Below are 16968 nucleotides of genomic sequence, written 5' to 3'. Positions count from 1 at the left end.
GTCATGGGAGACACTATAGGCTAGTGGATGTTGATGAGAGGTGAAAGGTCATAGGAAAGGGTACAGAGGAAAGGGAAGTAGTTGTGTGATGAGGAGGGTTGGCTGCAGTATTATGTGGGACTTATAAAGGCTTATGTTGACAGGTGAAATGTTGTGGAACAACTTGGTATAGGAGCTTACAGTTGGTCTAGACAGTACGGTATGGCTCGCACAGACGTGTTGACGAAAGGTGAGAGGTCGTGGTAGAAGTTGCAGTAGAGGGTAAAGGTTAAACGGAGAGTATAAACTAGTGTCATTACTCACAGACTTGCGGATGTTGACGCGAGGCTTGGGGACGGGCTTGTTGGGCTTGATGTCGAAGCTCTCTGGCAGCGTGGAGGAGCCATGGCCACTCTTCCTGGCCTGCAGGGCCAGCTGGTAGGCTACCTCAAAGGCCTGGCCCAGGGTCAGGATGATCTCATACGCCAGGTTCTGTTATAAACACACACACAAACACGCATGCACACACACACAAAATGGCATAAACACACACACACACACACATATACGCATGTAATGTTACGCATGTATGCACACGCACTTACGCACACACACACATGCAAACACACACTATGTCAAATCTGCCATTTCATCATAACAGTAGTTCTCAAACCAGGAAGTAACTAATTAATAAAGACACTTCCCCCCCTCACAGACAGAGGGTGCTGTGTGTGTGTGACTCACCACGTCGAAGGCAGTGAAGACATGGCAGTAGTGGTGGCTGGACTTGAGGTCTTTGGTGATGTAGGCAAACGTGGACAGATCCTCAGGATCCTGGGCCGCACAAGAGATGTTACGGATCTCATGCTCAGCTATGATGTTCTGGAGAGAGAGACAGAGGGAGAGACAGAGAAAGAGAAACGGAGAGAGAGAGACAGAGGGAAGGAAGGAGAGAGTGTGGGAGAGAGAGATACAGAGGGAGAGAGAAAGACAGAGAGAGAGAGCAAGAGAGAAAGAAAGAGACAGAGAGAGGGAAAGACGGAGAGAGAAAGAGAGAGAGCAAGAGAAAGAGAGAGGGAAAGACGGAGAGAGAAAGAGAGAGAGCAAGAGAGAGCGAGAGAGAGGGAAAGACGGAGAGAGAAAGAGAGAGAGCGAGAGAGAGGGAAAGACGGAGAGAGAAAGAGAGAGAGCAAGAGAGAGAGAGACAGAGGGAAGGAAGGAGAGAGTGTGAGAGAGAGAGAAAGACAGAGAGAGAGAGCAAGAGAGAAAGAAAGAGACGGAGAGAGAAAGAGAGAGAGCAAGAGAAAGAGAGAGAGCAAGAGAAAGAGAGAGGGAAAGACGGAGAGAGAAAGAGAGAGAGCAAGAGAAAGAGAGAGGGAAAGACGGAGAGAGAAAGAGAGAGAGCAAGAGAGAGCGAGAGAGAGGGAAAGACGGAGAGAGAAAGAGAGAGAGCAAGAGAGAGCGAGAGAGAGAGACAGAGGGAAGGAAGGAGAGAGTGTGAGAGAGAGAGATACAGAGAGAGAGAGACAGAGGGAGAGAGAAAGACCGAGAGAGGGAGGGAGGGAAGGAGAGTGAGACAGAGGGAAAGACGGAGAGAGAAAGAGAGAGAGAGCCAGAGCGAGAGAGAGAGAGTTGGAGATCTTTAGAGAAAGTTTATGTGATGGAAGTACACTGTTGATCTTGTGAAACTGACAATGTTATTTTTTGCTTCCACCCAGTACTGTTCAGTTCTTACTCTCAGTAATGGTGCTTCCACCCAGTACTGTTCAGTTCTTACTCTCAGTAATGGTGCTTCCACCCAGTACTGTTCAGTTCTTACTCTCAGTAATGGTGCTTCCACCCAGTACTGTTCGGTTCTTACTCTCAGTAATGGTGCTTCCACCCAGTACTGTTCGGTTCTTACTCTCAGTAATGGTGCTTCCACCCAGTACTGTTCGGTTCTTACTCTCAGTAATGGTGCTTCCACCCAGTACTGTTCGGTTCTTACTCTCAGTAATGGTGCTTCCACCCAGTACTGTTCGGTTCTTACTCTCAGTAATGGTGCTTCCACCCAGTACTGTTCGGTTCTTACTCTCAGTAATGGTGCTTCCACCCAGTACTGTTCGGTTCTTACTCTCAGTAATGGTGCTTCCACCCAGTACTGTTCGGTTCTTACTCTCAGTAATGGTGCTTCCACCCAGTACTGTTCGGTTCTTACTCTCAGTAATGGTGCTTCCACCCAGTACTGTTCGGTTCTTACTCTCAGTAATGGTGCTTCCACCCAGTACTGTTCGGTTCTTACTCTCAGTAATGGTGCTTCCACCCAGTACTGTTCGGTTCTTACTCTCAGTAATGGTGCTTCCACCCAGTACTGTTCGGTTCTTACTCTCAGTAATGGTGCTTCCACCCAGTACTGTTCAGTTCTTACTCTCAGTAATGGTGCTTCCACCCAGTACTGTTCAGTTCTTACTCTCAGTAATGGTGCTTCCACCCAGTACTGTTCAGTTCTTACTCTCAGTAATGGTGCTTCCACCCAGTACTGTTCAGTTCTTACTCTCAGTAATGGTGCTTCCACCCAGTACTGTTCAGTTCTTACTCTCAGTAATGGTGCTTCCACCCAGTACTGTTCAGTTCTTACTCTCAGTAATGGTGCTTCCACCCAGTACTGTTCAGTTCTTACTCTCAGTAATGGTGCTTCCACCCAGTACTGTTCAGTTCTTACTCTCAGTAATGGTGCTTCCACCCAGTACTGTTCAGTTCTTACTCTCAGTAATGGTGCTTCCACCCAGTACTGTTCAGTTCTTACTCTCAGTAATGGTGCTTCCACCCAGTACTGTTCAGTTCTTACTCTCAGTAATGGTGCTTCCACCCAGTACTGTTCGGTTCTTACTCTCAGTAATGGTGCTTCCACCCAGTACTGTTCGGTTCTTACTCTCAGTAATGGTGCTTCCACCCAGTACTGTTCGGTTCTTACTCTCAGTAATGGTGCTTCCACCCAGTACTGTTCGGTTCTTACTCTCAGTAATGGTGCTTCCACCCAGTACTGTTCGGTTCTTACTCTCAGTAATGGTGCTTCCACCCAGTACTGTTCGGTTCTTACTCTCAGTAATGGTGCTTCCACCCAGTACTGTTCAGTTCTTACTCTCAGTAATGGTGCTTCCACCCAGTACTGTTCAGTTCTTACTCTCAGTAATGGTGCCTCCACCCAGTACTGTTCAGTTCTTACTCTCAGTAATGGTGCCTCCACCCAGTACTGTTCAGTTCTTACTCTCAGTAATGGTGCCTCCACCCAGTACTGTTCAGTTCTTACTCTCAGTAATGGTGCTTCCACCCAGTACTGTTCAGTTCTTACTCTCAGTAATGGTGCTTCCACCCAGTACTGTTCAGTTCTTACTCTCAGTAATGGTGCTTCCACCCAGTACTGTTCAGTTCTTACTCTCAGTAATGGTGCTTCCACCCAGTACTGTTCAGTTCTTACTCTCAGTAATGGTGCTTCCACCCAGTACTGTTCAGTTCTTACTCTCAGTAATGGTGCTTCCACCCAGTACTGTTCAGTTCTTACTCTCAGTAATGGTGCTTCCACCCAGTACTGTTCAGTTCTTACTCTCAGTAATGGTGCTTCCACCCAGTACTGTTCAGTTCTTACTCTCAGTAATGGTGCTTCCACCCAGTACTGTTCAGTTCTTACTCTCAGTAATGGTGCTTCCACCCAGTACTGTTCAGTTCTTACTCTCAGTAATGGTGCTTCCACCCAGTACTGTTCAGTTCTTCTCTCAGTAATGGTGCTTCCACCCAGTACTGTTCAGTTCTTCTCTCAGTAATGGTGCTTCCACCCAGTACTGTTCAGTTCTTCTCTCAGTAATGGTGCAGGAGGAAAGAAAGCCTCTCACCTTGTTTGTAGCGTCGATGAACTTGACTCCCTTGTAGGAGACGGACAGAACAATGGTCGGGACTTTCTTCATCTGTTCTGTAGACTTCTGTAGAGTGGAGAGAGAGACGGAGAGAGAGACGGAGAGAGAGAGAGAGAGAGACAGAGAGAGACGGAGAGAGAGACGGAGAGAGAGACGGAGAGGGAAAAGAGGAGTCTGAGTTAACATTTGATGTCAATGAGTCAATTAGACTAATGATGGACACCAACACAAGGCTAACAAGACGGTCTCACTGTCTCCCCCTACAGCCGAATAATAAAACCCTACAATAAGAATCTCTTCACAATATAATACCATTTGAGAGAGTGGGGAATATGGTTGTAAAACTTTCAATAAATTCCCTTTTTTTATGAGATCCTGGGTTGGAGGATTCTGGATTTACGACTTATTCCCTCCTGATTCTGTGAATCCTCAAACCGGGATTTGGGGAAAGGCAGGGAATTTATTGGAAGTTCTCGGAATTGTGCAACCCCAGTGGGGACAGATAGAGATGAGAGCTTATGAGATGAGAGCTCAACACAAGCTTATAACGAGATAGAATAAGAGGGAAGGGGTGGGAAGAGAGATGAAATCAACACAAGCTTATAACTAAGTAGAAAAAGAGGGAGATCGGGATGAGCTCACTGCACAGAGAGAGCCAGCCTATCAGCACACTCTCCTCTTTACTAGCAGAATCAATTCCAATCTTCTCAAAGTTCAAAGGTTACCCCGCGCCTTATGGAAAACAATGGGTGCAAATGACATGTTCAAAACGTATAGATTTCCCCCTTGGAGGTCCTATATAACTATCAGCTTTCAACCCATAAATATTCCCCCTATGGTCCTTTCTTCTTTCTATTCCCGCCCAGACTTACGATCAGCCGCTCTCGTCTGACAGCCGCATGTTTCTTTTCCCTTCTCCCATTGCTAAGCTCATTATGCGCTGCCGCAGTGGGGAATGATGGGACTTAAAATCAGTATCACCCTAGTACCATTATTCCACCTGTCAGGGATTTAATATATTCAACAGATCCTGTATGAATTCCTCTCCTCTTCCTCCTCTCTCTCTCTCTCTCTCACTCCCCCCCCCCCACCCACCCACCCTTCCTCACACCCCCCACCCCTGCTCTCACTCTCTGTTTCCTCAACATCAGCATATTTCTAGTGCAGCGGTTCCCTGTCAAGATCACGGGCTTATGAGGGCCGACAAACGCAGCGCTGCGAGACACAAAGACAGAAGACTGGGGAGCAGAGGGAATTACATATGCATATGGACCATGTTGATACTGTGTCCACAAGCATGGAAATATAGAGAGAAAAGAGGCAGAGTGATGGAGAAGGGGGGGGGGGGGTAACAGGACGCAGGTACAGTAGGTACATCGAGAGCGGAGCTCCACATTTAATGACCCTTGAAGTCTGACAATAAAAACAACAACAGCATCAATCGTTTTGGCAGATCAAGATAAACCGAGAGAGGGAGGGGGAGAGGGAGGGAGAGAGAGGCTCTCTGAGCTGTCTGCTCTCCTCAGATGTGACCAAACAGATAAAGATGAGGAGGAGAAAGGATGGTGGAGGGGCAGGCAGAGTACAAATATTAATAGTCTGCTTCCTCACTTCCACACTGCAGTAACGAGAGAGAGAGAAAGAGAGAGAGAGAAAGAAGGTGAATGAAAGTGAAAGAGAGCAAAAGAGAGCAAAAGAGAGAGAGGTGAATCCAGGTTTAAAATGAGACTACAGTGGTGGTTAAAGTGGCCCTAGTTTCTCTCTCTGGGTGGTAGTGATGTGCCGGGCCCTCTTACCCTCATCTTGGAGCAGGCGTCTTGTGTTGACTCTGTTCCTCTCAGCTCTTTCACCAGCATAGAGCCCAGATACTGTCAGAGACATAAAGGTAAACAACGTTAACATTCACATTCCATCCTAGAGATATTATACAGACACATGAAGGATCATTCAATGTAAGATGGAAACTTAAATGATCAAATAACTTAAACTCTGGAGAAAAAAAAAGCAATATTCTGCTGAGATGATGACATCACTTGCTGTATGTGTGTGTGTGTGTGTGTGTATGTGTGTGTGTGTGTGTGTGTTGCAGCTAGCCAGCCAGTCACATAATAACGCAGTGCTTTCTGAAGTGATTAAAACAACCTGGAAATCCCCAGAGGAGTGTAAACAACGCTGGGGCGGGCTGGAAATGTGCAAAGTGGGGAGGTCAATAAGTGAGGACCTGGTTTGTGAGGACACAGACCCAATTTAATAAAGAAAGTGGTTTATGGGGACAGTAGTTATGGGGACATTAGGGCTAAAGGGATGTAATGGGTGTACGATTAACTGCTCAGCGCGCCTACTGTTGATTTGAGAGCTAAAAGCCCCAAAGAGGATTTCTTATAGGATGTCCTGACACCCAAAGTGTAAACATTGATCGTTTTATACCTAGACCCCCTGACCCTAAATCATTTACCCTACAGGATATGCTTCTGAAAAATGTCCCGGCAAAACGATCCACCTAATCTTACCCTTCGTCAAAAGATAACAAATACATTGCATTAGCTTAACGGTAACACAACCACACCCTGATTTCTCTCCTATTTTATGCGCAGTAGAATGAATGAGTCATTTCTTTATGGGAGGTCGGCTGGTGGTTGTAGTGGGGTTGTCTGGGCTGGTTACTGCTCTGTCTGGCTCTGTTGTTAATAATGCTACGGTATCAAGGGAGTGTCATCTGTTCTCGTATAGAGAACACTGTAAAAACGTTACAAACCTCCAAGAAGCCCCCCCTCTGTGTGTGTGTGTGTGTGTGTGTGTGTGTGTGTGTGTGTGTGTGTGTGTGTATCAATGTGCACACATACAGTAAATCATGTTACAGTGTCAGGGTAGTGTCGTCTGATGCTGAAAACGTTACACAGAACATAGTAATAACATTACATAGTGAAAACACTACAGAGAACATAGTAATAACATTACATAGTGAAAACGCTACAGAGAACATAGTAATAACATTACATAGTGAAAACGCTACAGAGAACATAGTAATAACATTAGAGTGAAAACGCTACAGAGAACATAGTAATAACATTACATAGTGAAAACACTACAGAGAACATAGTAATAACATTACATAGTGAAAACGCTACAGAGAACATAGTAATAACATTAGAGTGAAAACGTTACAGAGAACATAGTAATAACATTACATAGTGAAAACGTTACAGAGAACATAGTAATAACATTAGAGTGAAAACGTTACAGAGAACATAGTAATAACATTACATAGTGAAAACGCTACAGAGAACATAGTAATAACATTACAGAGTGAAAACGCTACAGAGAACATAGTAATAACATTACATAGTGAAAACGCTACAGAGAACATAGTAATAACATTACATAGTGAAAACGCTACAGAGAACATAGTAATAACATTACATAGTGAAAACGCTACAGAGAACATAGTAATAACATTACATAGTGAAAACGCTACAGAGAACATAGTAATAACATTACAGAGTGAAAACGCTACAGAGAACATAGTAATAACATTACATAGTGAAAACGCTACAGAGAACATAGTAATAACATTACATAGTGAAAACGCTACAGAGAACATAGTAATAACATTACATAGTGAAAACGCTACAGAGAACATAGTAATAACATTACATAGTGAAAACGTTACAGAGAACATAGTAATAACATTACATAGTGAAAACGCTACAGAGAACATAGTAATAACATTACATAGTGAAAACGCTACAGAGAACATAGTAATAACATTACATAGTGAAAACGCTACAGAGAACATAGTAATAACATTACATAGTGAAAACGCTACAGAGAACATAGTAATAACATTACATAGTGAAAACGCTACAGAGAACATAGTAATAACATTACAGAGTGAAAACGCTACAGAGAACATAGTAATAACATTACATAGTGAAAACGCTACAGAGAACATAGTAATAACATTACATAGTGAAAACGCTACAGAGAACATAGTAATAACATTACATAGTGAAAACGCTACAGAGAACATAGTAATAACATTACAGAGTGAAAACGCTACAGAGAACATAGTAATAACATTACATAGTGAAAACGCTACAGAGAACATAGTAATAACATTACATAGTGAAAACGCTACAGAGAACATAGTAATAACATTAGAGTGAAAACGCTACAGAGAACATAGTAATAACATTACATAGTGAAAACGCTACAGAGAACATAGTAATAACATTACATAGTGAAAACGCTACAGAGAACATAGTAATAACATTACAGAGTGAAAACGCTACAGAGAACATAGTAATAACATTACATAGTGAAAACGCTACAGAGAACATAGTAATAACATTAGAGTGAAAACGTTACAGAGAACATAGTAATAACATTAGAGTGAAAACGTTACAGAGAACATAGTAATAACATTACAGAGTGAAAACGTTACAGGGCTTTGGGGAATCAGTGTTGACCGATTATACAGTTAGGATTATGCGTGTTATTCTAGCCATGTAAGGATGACGTAAGAGCGCGGTCAAAAGAACATCATCTTAAGAGGACACGTTGTGATAACGTTGGAGCAACATCTTAGCAACGTTTCCCTGTAAGAGTACAACAACAGTGCATTTTCTTGTTTCTCCTGTGTTAAAATGACATTCAACAACCATCACGCCCTAGAAATGGACAATGTAATCATGCTCGAAAATAATCCAAAAAGTGGTAAAATGATGTTAGGGTATTGTCTGAGGTTTAATATAGACAACATTGAAATAACGTTAGGACATTGTCTGGTGTAATAAAGAAGGTATGTCATATATGCTGTGATGACATTTGGCGGTCTAAGAATGTTAATAAAGAAAGCATAATGACATTAGAGCTGGTCTATAATAAAGAAAGCATAATGACATTAGAGCTGGTCTATAATAAAGAAAGCATAATGACATTAGAGCTGGTCTATAATAAAGAAAGCATAATGACATTAGAGCTGGTCTATAATAAAGAAAGCATAATGACATTAGAGCTGGTCTATAATAAAGAAAGCATAATGACATTAGAGCTGGTCTATAATAAAGAAAGCATAATGACATTAGAGCTGGTCTATAATAAAGAAAGCATAATGACATTAGAGCTGGTCTATAATAAAGAAAGCATAATGACATTAGAGCTGGTCTATAATAAAGAAAGCATAATGACATTAGAGCTGGTCTATAATAAAGAAAGCATAATGACATTAGAGCTGGTCTATAATAAAGAAAGCATAATGACATTAGAGCTGGTCTATAATAAAGAAAGCATAATGACATTAGAGCTGGTCTATAATAAAGAAAGCATAATGACATTAGAGCTGGTCTATAATAAAGAAAGCATAATGACATTAGAGCTGGTCGATAATAAAAAATTGATTAAAACAACTCTATCCTCTTCCTCTGTACACTGCTTACATCCTCAACTCTATCCTCTTCCTCTGTACTCTGCTTACATCCTCAACTCTATCCTCTTCCTCTGTACTCTGCTTACATCCTCAACTCTATCCTCTTCCTCTGTACTCTGCTTACATCATCAACTCTATCCTCTTCCTCTGTACTCTGCTTACATCCTCAACTCTATCCTCTTCCTCTGTACTCTGCTTACATCCTCAACTCTATCCTCTTCCTCTGTACTCTGCTTACATCCTCAACTCTATCCTCTTCCTCTGTACCTGCTTACATCCTCAACTCTATCCTCTTCCTCTGTACCTGCTTACATCCTCAACTCTATCCTCTCTATCTCAGTGCTTAACTCTCTATGCTTTTTTAAATGTGTTTCTTTTTCCCTCCCTACCTTATCCCTCACTCTCTCAACCCACACTACCTTATCCCTCACTCTTTCAACCCACATTACCCTATCCCTCACTCTTTCAACCCACACTACCTTTCCCTCCCTCTCTCAACCCACATTACCCTATCCCTCTCACTCTCTCAACCCACACTTCCTTATCCCTCACTCTCTCAACCCACAATACCTTTCCCTCCCTCTCTCAACCCACATTACCTTATCTCTCACTCTCTCAACCCACACTTCCTTATCCCTCCCTCTCTCAACCCACAATACCTTTCCCTCCCTCTCTCAACCCACATTACCTTATCTCTCACTCTCTCAACCCACACTTCCTTATCCCTCCCTCTCTCAACCCACAATACCTTTCCCTCCCTCTCTCAACCCACATTACCCTATCCCTCACTCTCTCAACCCACAATACCTTTCCCTCCCTCTCTCAACCCACATTACCCTATCCCTCACTCTCTCAACCCACAATACCTTTCCCTCCCTCTCTCAACCCACATTACCCTATCCCTCACTCTCTCAACCCACACTACCTTTTCCCTAACTCTCTCACAAACTCTCTCGCTTACTCACACTCACTCAGTTTCTCTCTCTCTCTCTCTTTCTCTCTAATCCTCTAGCCCCCTCTGCCCACACATCTCCACAACAGCATAACTGTGCAAGAGTCAATCACAATTCAACACGGCTGGCCCCGAGAGCCAATGGGAGCCTCCAGACTCCAAATGGGAGCCAATCATTTTCCCGGTGATTCATCAGCTGAAAGTGGGTAGTAATCAGTGTTACATGGTTGCTGGGGCTAAGCCAATCAAATGTACATGTGCAGTATCCTTGGTAACATGGTTGGCTTTATGTAACGGGAGGCTAAAATGACTGCAGCAGCATGAATAGCTTGGTGCAGTATTGATGGAAGGGTGAAACATGGTTTTACTCCTGAATACCTCCTGTGTGTCGGTTAGGTAACAAGAGCAGGTACTTTAGGTCAGAGGGTATAACATATGTCAGCTATAGGCCAGGGCTACAGTAGATAGTGGGAGTGTGGAGAGCCCATTCTTTCCACCAGAATTTCTGGTGAATTTTCTTCCCAATAATTTCTCGCAACCCCACCCTAACCCAAATACGACACAACCTTCAAATCTGTACATTTTTACATCAACAAATAACCTTCATTATAGTTTCTTCTCTTATCAAAATACATTTACTCAATAAAATTGTATTTGTTTGTATTATCTTTCTGAAAAACGTTGTATATTGTCACATACAATAATCTGTACTCTAAATGTTTTGTTCCTTTTTATTGACCCCACTGATGTTCCCCTAGCTGGGTCGCGACCCCGACTTTGAATACCACTACTGTAGAATATGATACAATGCTAATGTAGCTTTTTGCATGCATACACATTCACAAGCATATCATACATGCATGAAAAGCATACTAACACACACACACACACACACACACACCCACACACACACACACAGACACACACACAGTACAACGTAGGGACGGGACTACTCACGTAAGCTTCATAGTCACACGACTGGAAGATGAGTTTCTCAGGGTGGTGCTGCCAGTACTGCACTGGAGTGGACGAGGTGGCCTCGTTGGGAGGACGCAACGTGATTGGCTCGCACCACTCGCCTTGCTGTAACGACAGCCAATGGCAAGATCAGACACAGGCCACGGATGAGGAATCACAGCCGATTACAAGGAAAAGGATTGGGCACAAACTTAAGTCAAGCATATTCTGAGCTGACATATCTAGTCTGTCAGATATGTGCTGCCGCTTGCTCCTAACCACATGGCACTTCTATGATGTAACAGGTTCTATCCAGACTGACTGAACATGAAAAGCTTAACAACAACGCTTCAAAAACATTTGGAGTCCCTCACTGTGTTTCTATGGACCCTCCTCTCCTAATGCTAAGTGCGTTTTAACACTCTTAGAAGGGTCATATTTAAATGGATTTTCATACTGTTTAATTCCCCTAGCACTGTGTGGAAAATCCCCTGTCCTTCTTTCTTTCATCCTTTTCAACAGAAACAGGAAATGGATATATATTTAGATACAGTACTTTTCCCTTAGCCAATATGTTCTAAATAAAATGGAAATGATTATGAGTAAATGGATTTGTATTATCAACAAGTATAATGTACATTTATATCACGTACATTGACAGTTGACTGTTTGACTGTTCGTCACGTACATTGACAACGTCACATACATTGACAACAACAGTATTTGATGCACACTAGCATCACAGACAACTTACAGTATCATTTCTTGCAGAAGGTCTTTCTCCAACATCATGAGACTGATAAATAAATAGAAATAAGATCCAGGATCAGGACAACAAGAAGTTGGTTGATAACATAGAGTTGGATAGAGGGTGCACTTGCCACAAAGCCTGTTTTAGCATGGGCAGCGCCATTGAGGACTTTAATCAATGGAGATAGCCCATGCTGTCATAGAAACCATTAAGGCAAATATGCAAAGATGTGGCATCTATCCAACTCTATGGTGTATAATAATCAAGCAGACGATAATCACACAGGCAATGTTTACAACAAGGCTGGAGTGTGAGGAAATCCTCCCGTCACAGTTTCATAATCAAAGTCCCATGACAGGTGCTGATACACTACTATACGGGAGTGCTTGTTTGTTTGTGTGTCACATCCATCTGCGTCTTAATGAGATACTCTGGAGGTGAGGTAATCAGGGATAATGACATCGGGGTAAATAGCTGCAGGGTGAGCCCTAGAGGAGGATCAGAACAGGTAATCTACTCCAAGACACTGGGCTACTCTAACTGATCTAAAAAATATATATATTTTTTTTTAATTTCACCTTTATTTAACCAGGTAGGCTATTTGAGAACAAGTTCTCATTTGCAACTGCGACCTGGCCAAGATAAAGCAAAGCAGTTTGACACATACAACAACAGAGTTACACATGGAGTAAACAAAACTTAGTCAATAATACAGTAGAACAAAAGAAAACAAAAAGTCTATATACAGTGAGTGCAAATGAGGTAAGTTAAGGCAATAAATAAATAAAATATAAATAAAATGACAGAGATAGATAGAGAGAGAGGGGGGGGGACAGAGAGAGAGAGAAGGGGGGACAGAGAGAGAGAGGGGGGGAAGAGAGAGGAGGGACAAAGATAAAAACACAATTATATAAAGAACAGAAAGAGTACAGAGAAAGAGAGAGAGCCTCATTATCCCTGTAATGGGGCCCAGGGCATGATCTCTGACTGTCTCAGTAGTAATGGAGGGAGTAGGGCATGATCTCTGACTGCCTCAGTAGTAATGGGGAGGGAGTAGGGCATGATCTCTGACTGTCTCAGTAGTAATGGAGGGAGCAGGGCATGATCTCTGACTGCCTCAGTAGTAATGGGGAGGGAGTAGGGCATGATCTCTGACTGTCTCAGTAGTAATGGGGAGGGAGTAGGGCATGATCTCTGACTGTCTCAGTAGTAATGGAGGGAGCAGGGCATGATCTCTGACTGTCTCAGTAGTAATGGGGAGGGAGCAGGGCATGATCTCTGACTGCCTCAGTAGTAATGGGGAGGGAGCAGGGCATGATCTCTGACTGCCTCAGTAGTAATGGGGGGGGAGTAGGGCATGATCTCTGACTGCCTCAGTAGTAATGGGGGGAGTAGGGCATGATCTCTGACTGCCTCAGTAGTAATGGAGGGAGCAGGGCATGATCTCTGACTGTCTCAGTAGTAATGGAGGGAGCAGGGCATGATCTCTGACTGCCTCAGTAGTAATGGAGGGAGTAGGGCATGATCTCTGACTGGCTCAGTAGCAATGGGGAGGGAGTAGGGCATGATCTCTGACTGCCTCAGTAGTAATGGGGAGGGAGCAGGGCATGATCTCTGACTGCCTCAGTAGTAATGGGGAGGGAGTAGGGCATGATCTCTGACTGCCTCAGTAGTAATGGAGGGAGCAGGGCATGATCTCTGACTGGCTCAGTAGCAATGGGGGGGAGTAGGGCATGATCTCTGACTGCCTCAGTAGTAATGGGGAGGGAGCAGGGCATGATCTCTGATTGCCTCAGTAGTAATGGAGGGAGTAGGGCATGATCTCTGACTGTCTCAGTAGTAATGGAGGGAGTACGGCATGATCTCTGACTGCCTCAGTAGAAATGGGTGGAGGCAGGGCATGATCTCTGACTGCCTCAGTAGCAATGGAGGGAGTAGGGCATGATCTCTGACTGCCTCAGTGGCAATGGGCGGAGAGGCAATGTGGAGGGAAAAGGGGAAGAAAGGGAGAGATGAGGAACGAAGGAAAGAGTGGAAAGTAAAACGTCAGAGAGAGAGAGAGTATATGAGAGTGAGAGGAATAGAGAAGTCTCCATAATGATCCCCTGTACACGACCTTGCTGACTCACTGCACTCCCCTGAGTGCTGCTCTAAAGAGGACAATGTTGTGAGTCGTGACACAAATGCATTTCAAGGAGTCAGTCGTGTATAAACATAAGAGTGTGTCTGGTGCGACAAGCTCTGTGAATCCCACACACTCTCACACACACTCCGGATGGACCCTAATCAGGGTAGATCAAAGGAATGCTTAAGAGAAGCTGCTCTCCCAGATGCCTGACTCGCCGACCGTGCTTTCATAGGTTGGTGGAGAGGTTCAGTAAGATGATCATGGATTTTGATAGAGAGGTTACCATACTGTACCATGCATGCTAATATTCAGTGCATTTGGAAAGTATTCAGACCCCTTGACTTTCCACATTTTGTTACGTTACAGCCTTATTCTAAAAATTGTTAAATAGTTTTTTTCACATATCCATCTACACACAATACCCCATAATGACAAAGCAAAAACCGGTTTTAAGAAATGTTTGCACATGTAATAAAAACAAAACAGAAATATCACATTTACATAAGTATTCAGACCCTTTACTCAGTACTTTGTTGAAGCACCTTGGCAGCGATTACAGCCTCGAGTCTTCTTGGGTATGACCCTACAAGCTTGGCACACCTGTATTTGGGGAGATTCTCCCATTCTTCTCAGCAGATCCTCTCAAGTTCTGTCAGGTTGGATGGGGAGCGACGCTACACAGCTATTTTCAGGTCTCTCCAGAGATGTTCGATCGGGTTCAAGTCCGGGCTCTGGCTGGGCCACTCAAGGACATTCAGAGACTTGTCCCAAAGTCACTCCTGCATTGTCTTGGCTGTGTGCTTAGGGTCATTGTCCTGTTGGAAGGTGAACCTTCGCCCCAGTCTGAGGTCCTGAGCGCTCTGGTGCAGGTTTTCATCAAGGATCTCTCTGTACTTTACTCCGTTCATCTTTGCCTTGATCTCCCAGTCCCTGCCGCTGAAAAACATCCCCACAGCATGATGCTGCCATCACCATGCTTCACCGTAGGGATGGTGCCAGGTTTCCTCTAGACGTGACACTTGGCATTCAGGCCGAAGAGTTCAATCTTGGTTTCATCAGACCAGAGAAGCTTGTTTCGCAAGGTCTGAGAGTCTTTAAGTGCCTTTTGGCAAACTCCAAGCGTGCTGTCATGTGCCTTTTACTGGCCACTCCATCGTAAAGGCCTGATTGGTGGAGTGCTGCAGAGATGGTTGCCCTTCTGGAAGGTTCTCCCATCTTCACAGAGGAACTCGCGTTCTTGGTCACCTCCCTGACCAAAGCCCTTCTCTCCTGATTGCTCAGTTTGGCCAGGCGGCCAGCTCTAGGAAGAGTCTTAGTGGTTCCAAACTTTTTTCCATTTAAGAATGATGGAGGCCACTGTGTTCTTGCGGACCTTCAATGCTGCAGACATTTTTTGGTACCCTTCCCCAGATCTCTGCCTCGACACAATCCTGTCTCGGAGCTCTACGGACAATTCCTTTGACCTCATGGCTTGGTTTTTGCTCTGACATGCCCTGTCAACTGTGGGACCTTATATAGACAGGTGTGTGCCTTTCCAAATCATATCCTATCAACTGAATTTACCACAGGTGGACTCCAATCATGTTGTAGAAACACCTCAAGGATGATCAATGGAAACAGGATGCACCTGAGCTCAATTTCGAGTCTCATAGCAAAGGGTCTGAATACTTATGTAAATAAGGTATTTCTGTTTTAGATTTTTTATAAATTATCAAACATTTCTAAAAATCTGTTTTCACTTTGTCTTTATCGGGTATTGTGTGTAAAGTGATGAGGAAAAATTGTTATTTAATGGTGGTGTCTGAATACTTTCAGAATGCACTGTATAGAAGTTAAATAGCATGCTAATACAGGATGGTAGAGCGGTTATGGTACCGTATAGGCAGGATTCCCCAATAGGCAGTCCGAGGGCCAAATATATATATATATGTATATATGTGTTTTTTTTTTTAAATAATTGTTGTTGGAAAATTAGCTCAAAGTGATTTTAATTTGTTCCCAAGTACAGTAGTTTCCACGTATAAATAGAGGCATATGTGATCTTATCCCAAAGTAATCAAGGTTTGAAAGGATTCTATTTTTATCTAATACTATATCTGTTTGGGATTCTTGCGGTCAATTTGCAGTGTACAAATGATTTATAACAGCGTTCTGCCCCCCAACCATCTGAGAGGATGAATGATATGTCATATTATATTAATCATCAAGCTTTCGTAGTTTGGTAGAGAGGTCAAATAGGGACACACAGGAAAATAATTGTGAGAGGCTGCTGTCTATTCCTCCCCCTTTCCTCCTTCCTTCCCTCCCCCTCCCCCCTCTCACCATGCTGACTTGGGCCATCTGCCGCTCCAGTTTGGAGCGAGGCATCTCCTCTAAGTAGTTGTCATTGGAGCGCTGGCGGCGCCGTGCGTCCGCCTGCATGATGAGGTGCTGCACGTCCAACGAGCCCCCCGGGACGCCCGCCGTGGTGTACGCAGCCTGGCCCGGAAGGATCTGGGGAGGGGTGTTGCAGCCACCGGGCTCCTGGGAGGATGGATGGACAGAGGGGAGGGGTTATTAAATGGTGGTGAAGTGTGCCATGTGATGCTTTTGAGGCTCCATGATAGGCTGTATCTAGAAAAGGAGAGGTCAAATGTCAAGACAGCCACTACTGGCTATTCCCAATGTGGACATGCCTCAAGGGGGGGGGCTCAAATTAGGGTAGACAATAATGGTATAATGATTCCACTACATAGTGATTGCCTTGCTGCCCTGTTATCTCATTATTTTCACTAGCATACCTCTTAAAATGAAGCTACTGTGTTGAGCATGCATTCTAAGTGGTATCTAGCGGTATGCTTTTGGAACTTGGCAATATGCTATGCTGAATAAACCTTCAGCCTC

The 16968-nt window shown here is 43.8% G+C and overlaps 1 protein-coding gene across 1 annotated transcript in view; it reads right to left on the bottom strand.

The window, feature by feature from the left end:
- Positions 1–16968, bottom strand: part of anks1b (ankyrin repeat and sterile alpha motif domain containing 1B) — a 323994-nt gene that overhangs the window by 12739 nt on the left and 294287 nt on the right. Inside the window, 7 exon segments of the mRNA XM_045722208.1 lie at positions 304–471; positions 724–861; positions 3849–3935; positions 5666–5737; positions 11207–11332; positions 11961–12002; positions 16408–16608. Coding sequence (XP_045578164.1) covers positions 304–471; positions 724–861; positions 3849–3935; positions 5666–5737; positions 11207–11332; positions 11961–12002; positions 16408–16608 — 834 coding nt within the window.

The sequence above is a fragment of the Salmo salar genome, chromosome ssa07, assembly GCF_905237065.1.
Source record: "Salmo salar chromosome ssa07, Ssal_v3.1, whole genome shotgun sequence".
In the NCBI taxonomy this organism is placed as follows: domain Eukaryota; kingdom Metazoa; phylum Chordata; class Actinopteri; order Salmoniformes; family Salmonidae; genus Salmo; species Salmo salar.
Note: the sequence above shows the minus strand (reverse complement) of the source record. Positions and strands in the feature narration are given on the sequence as shown.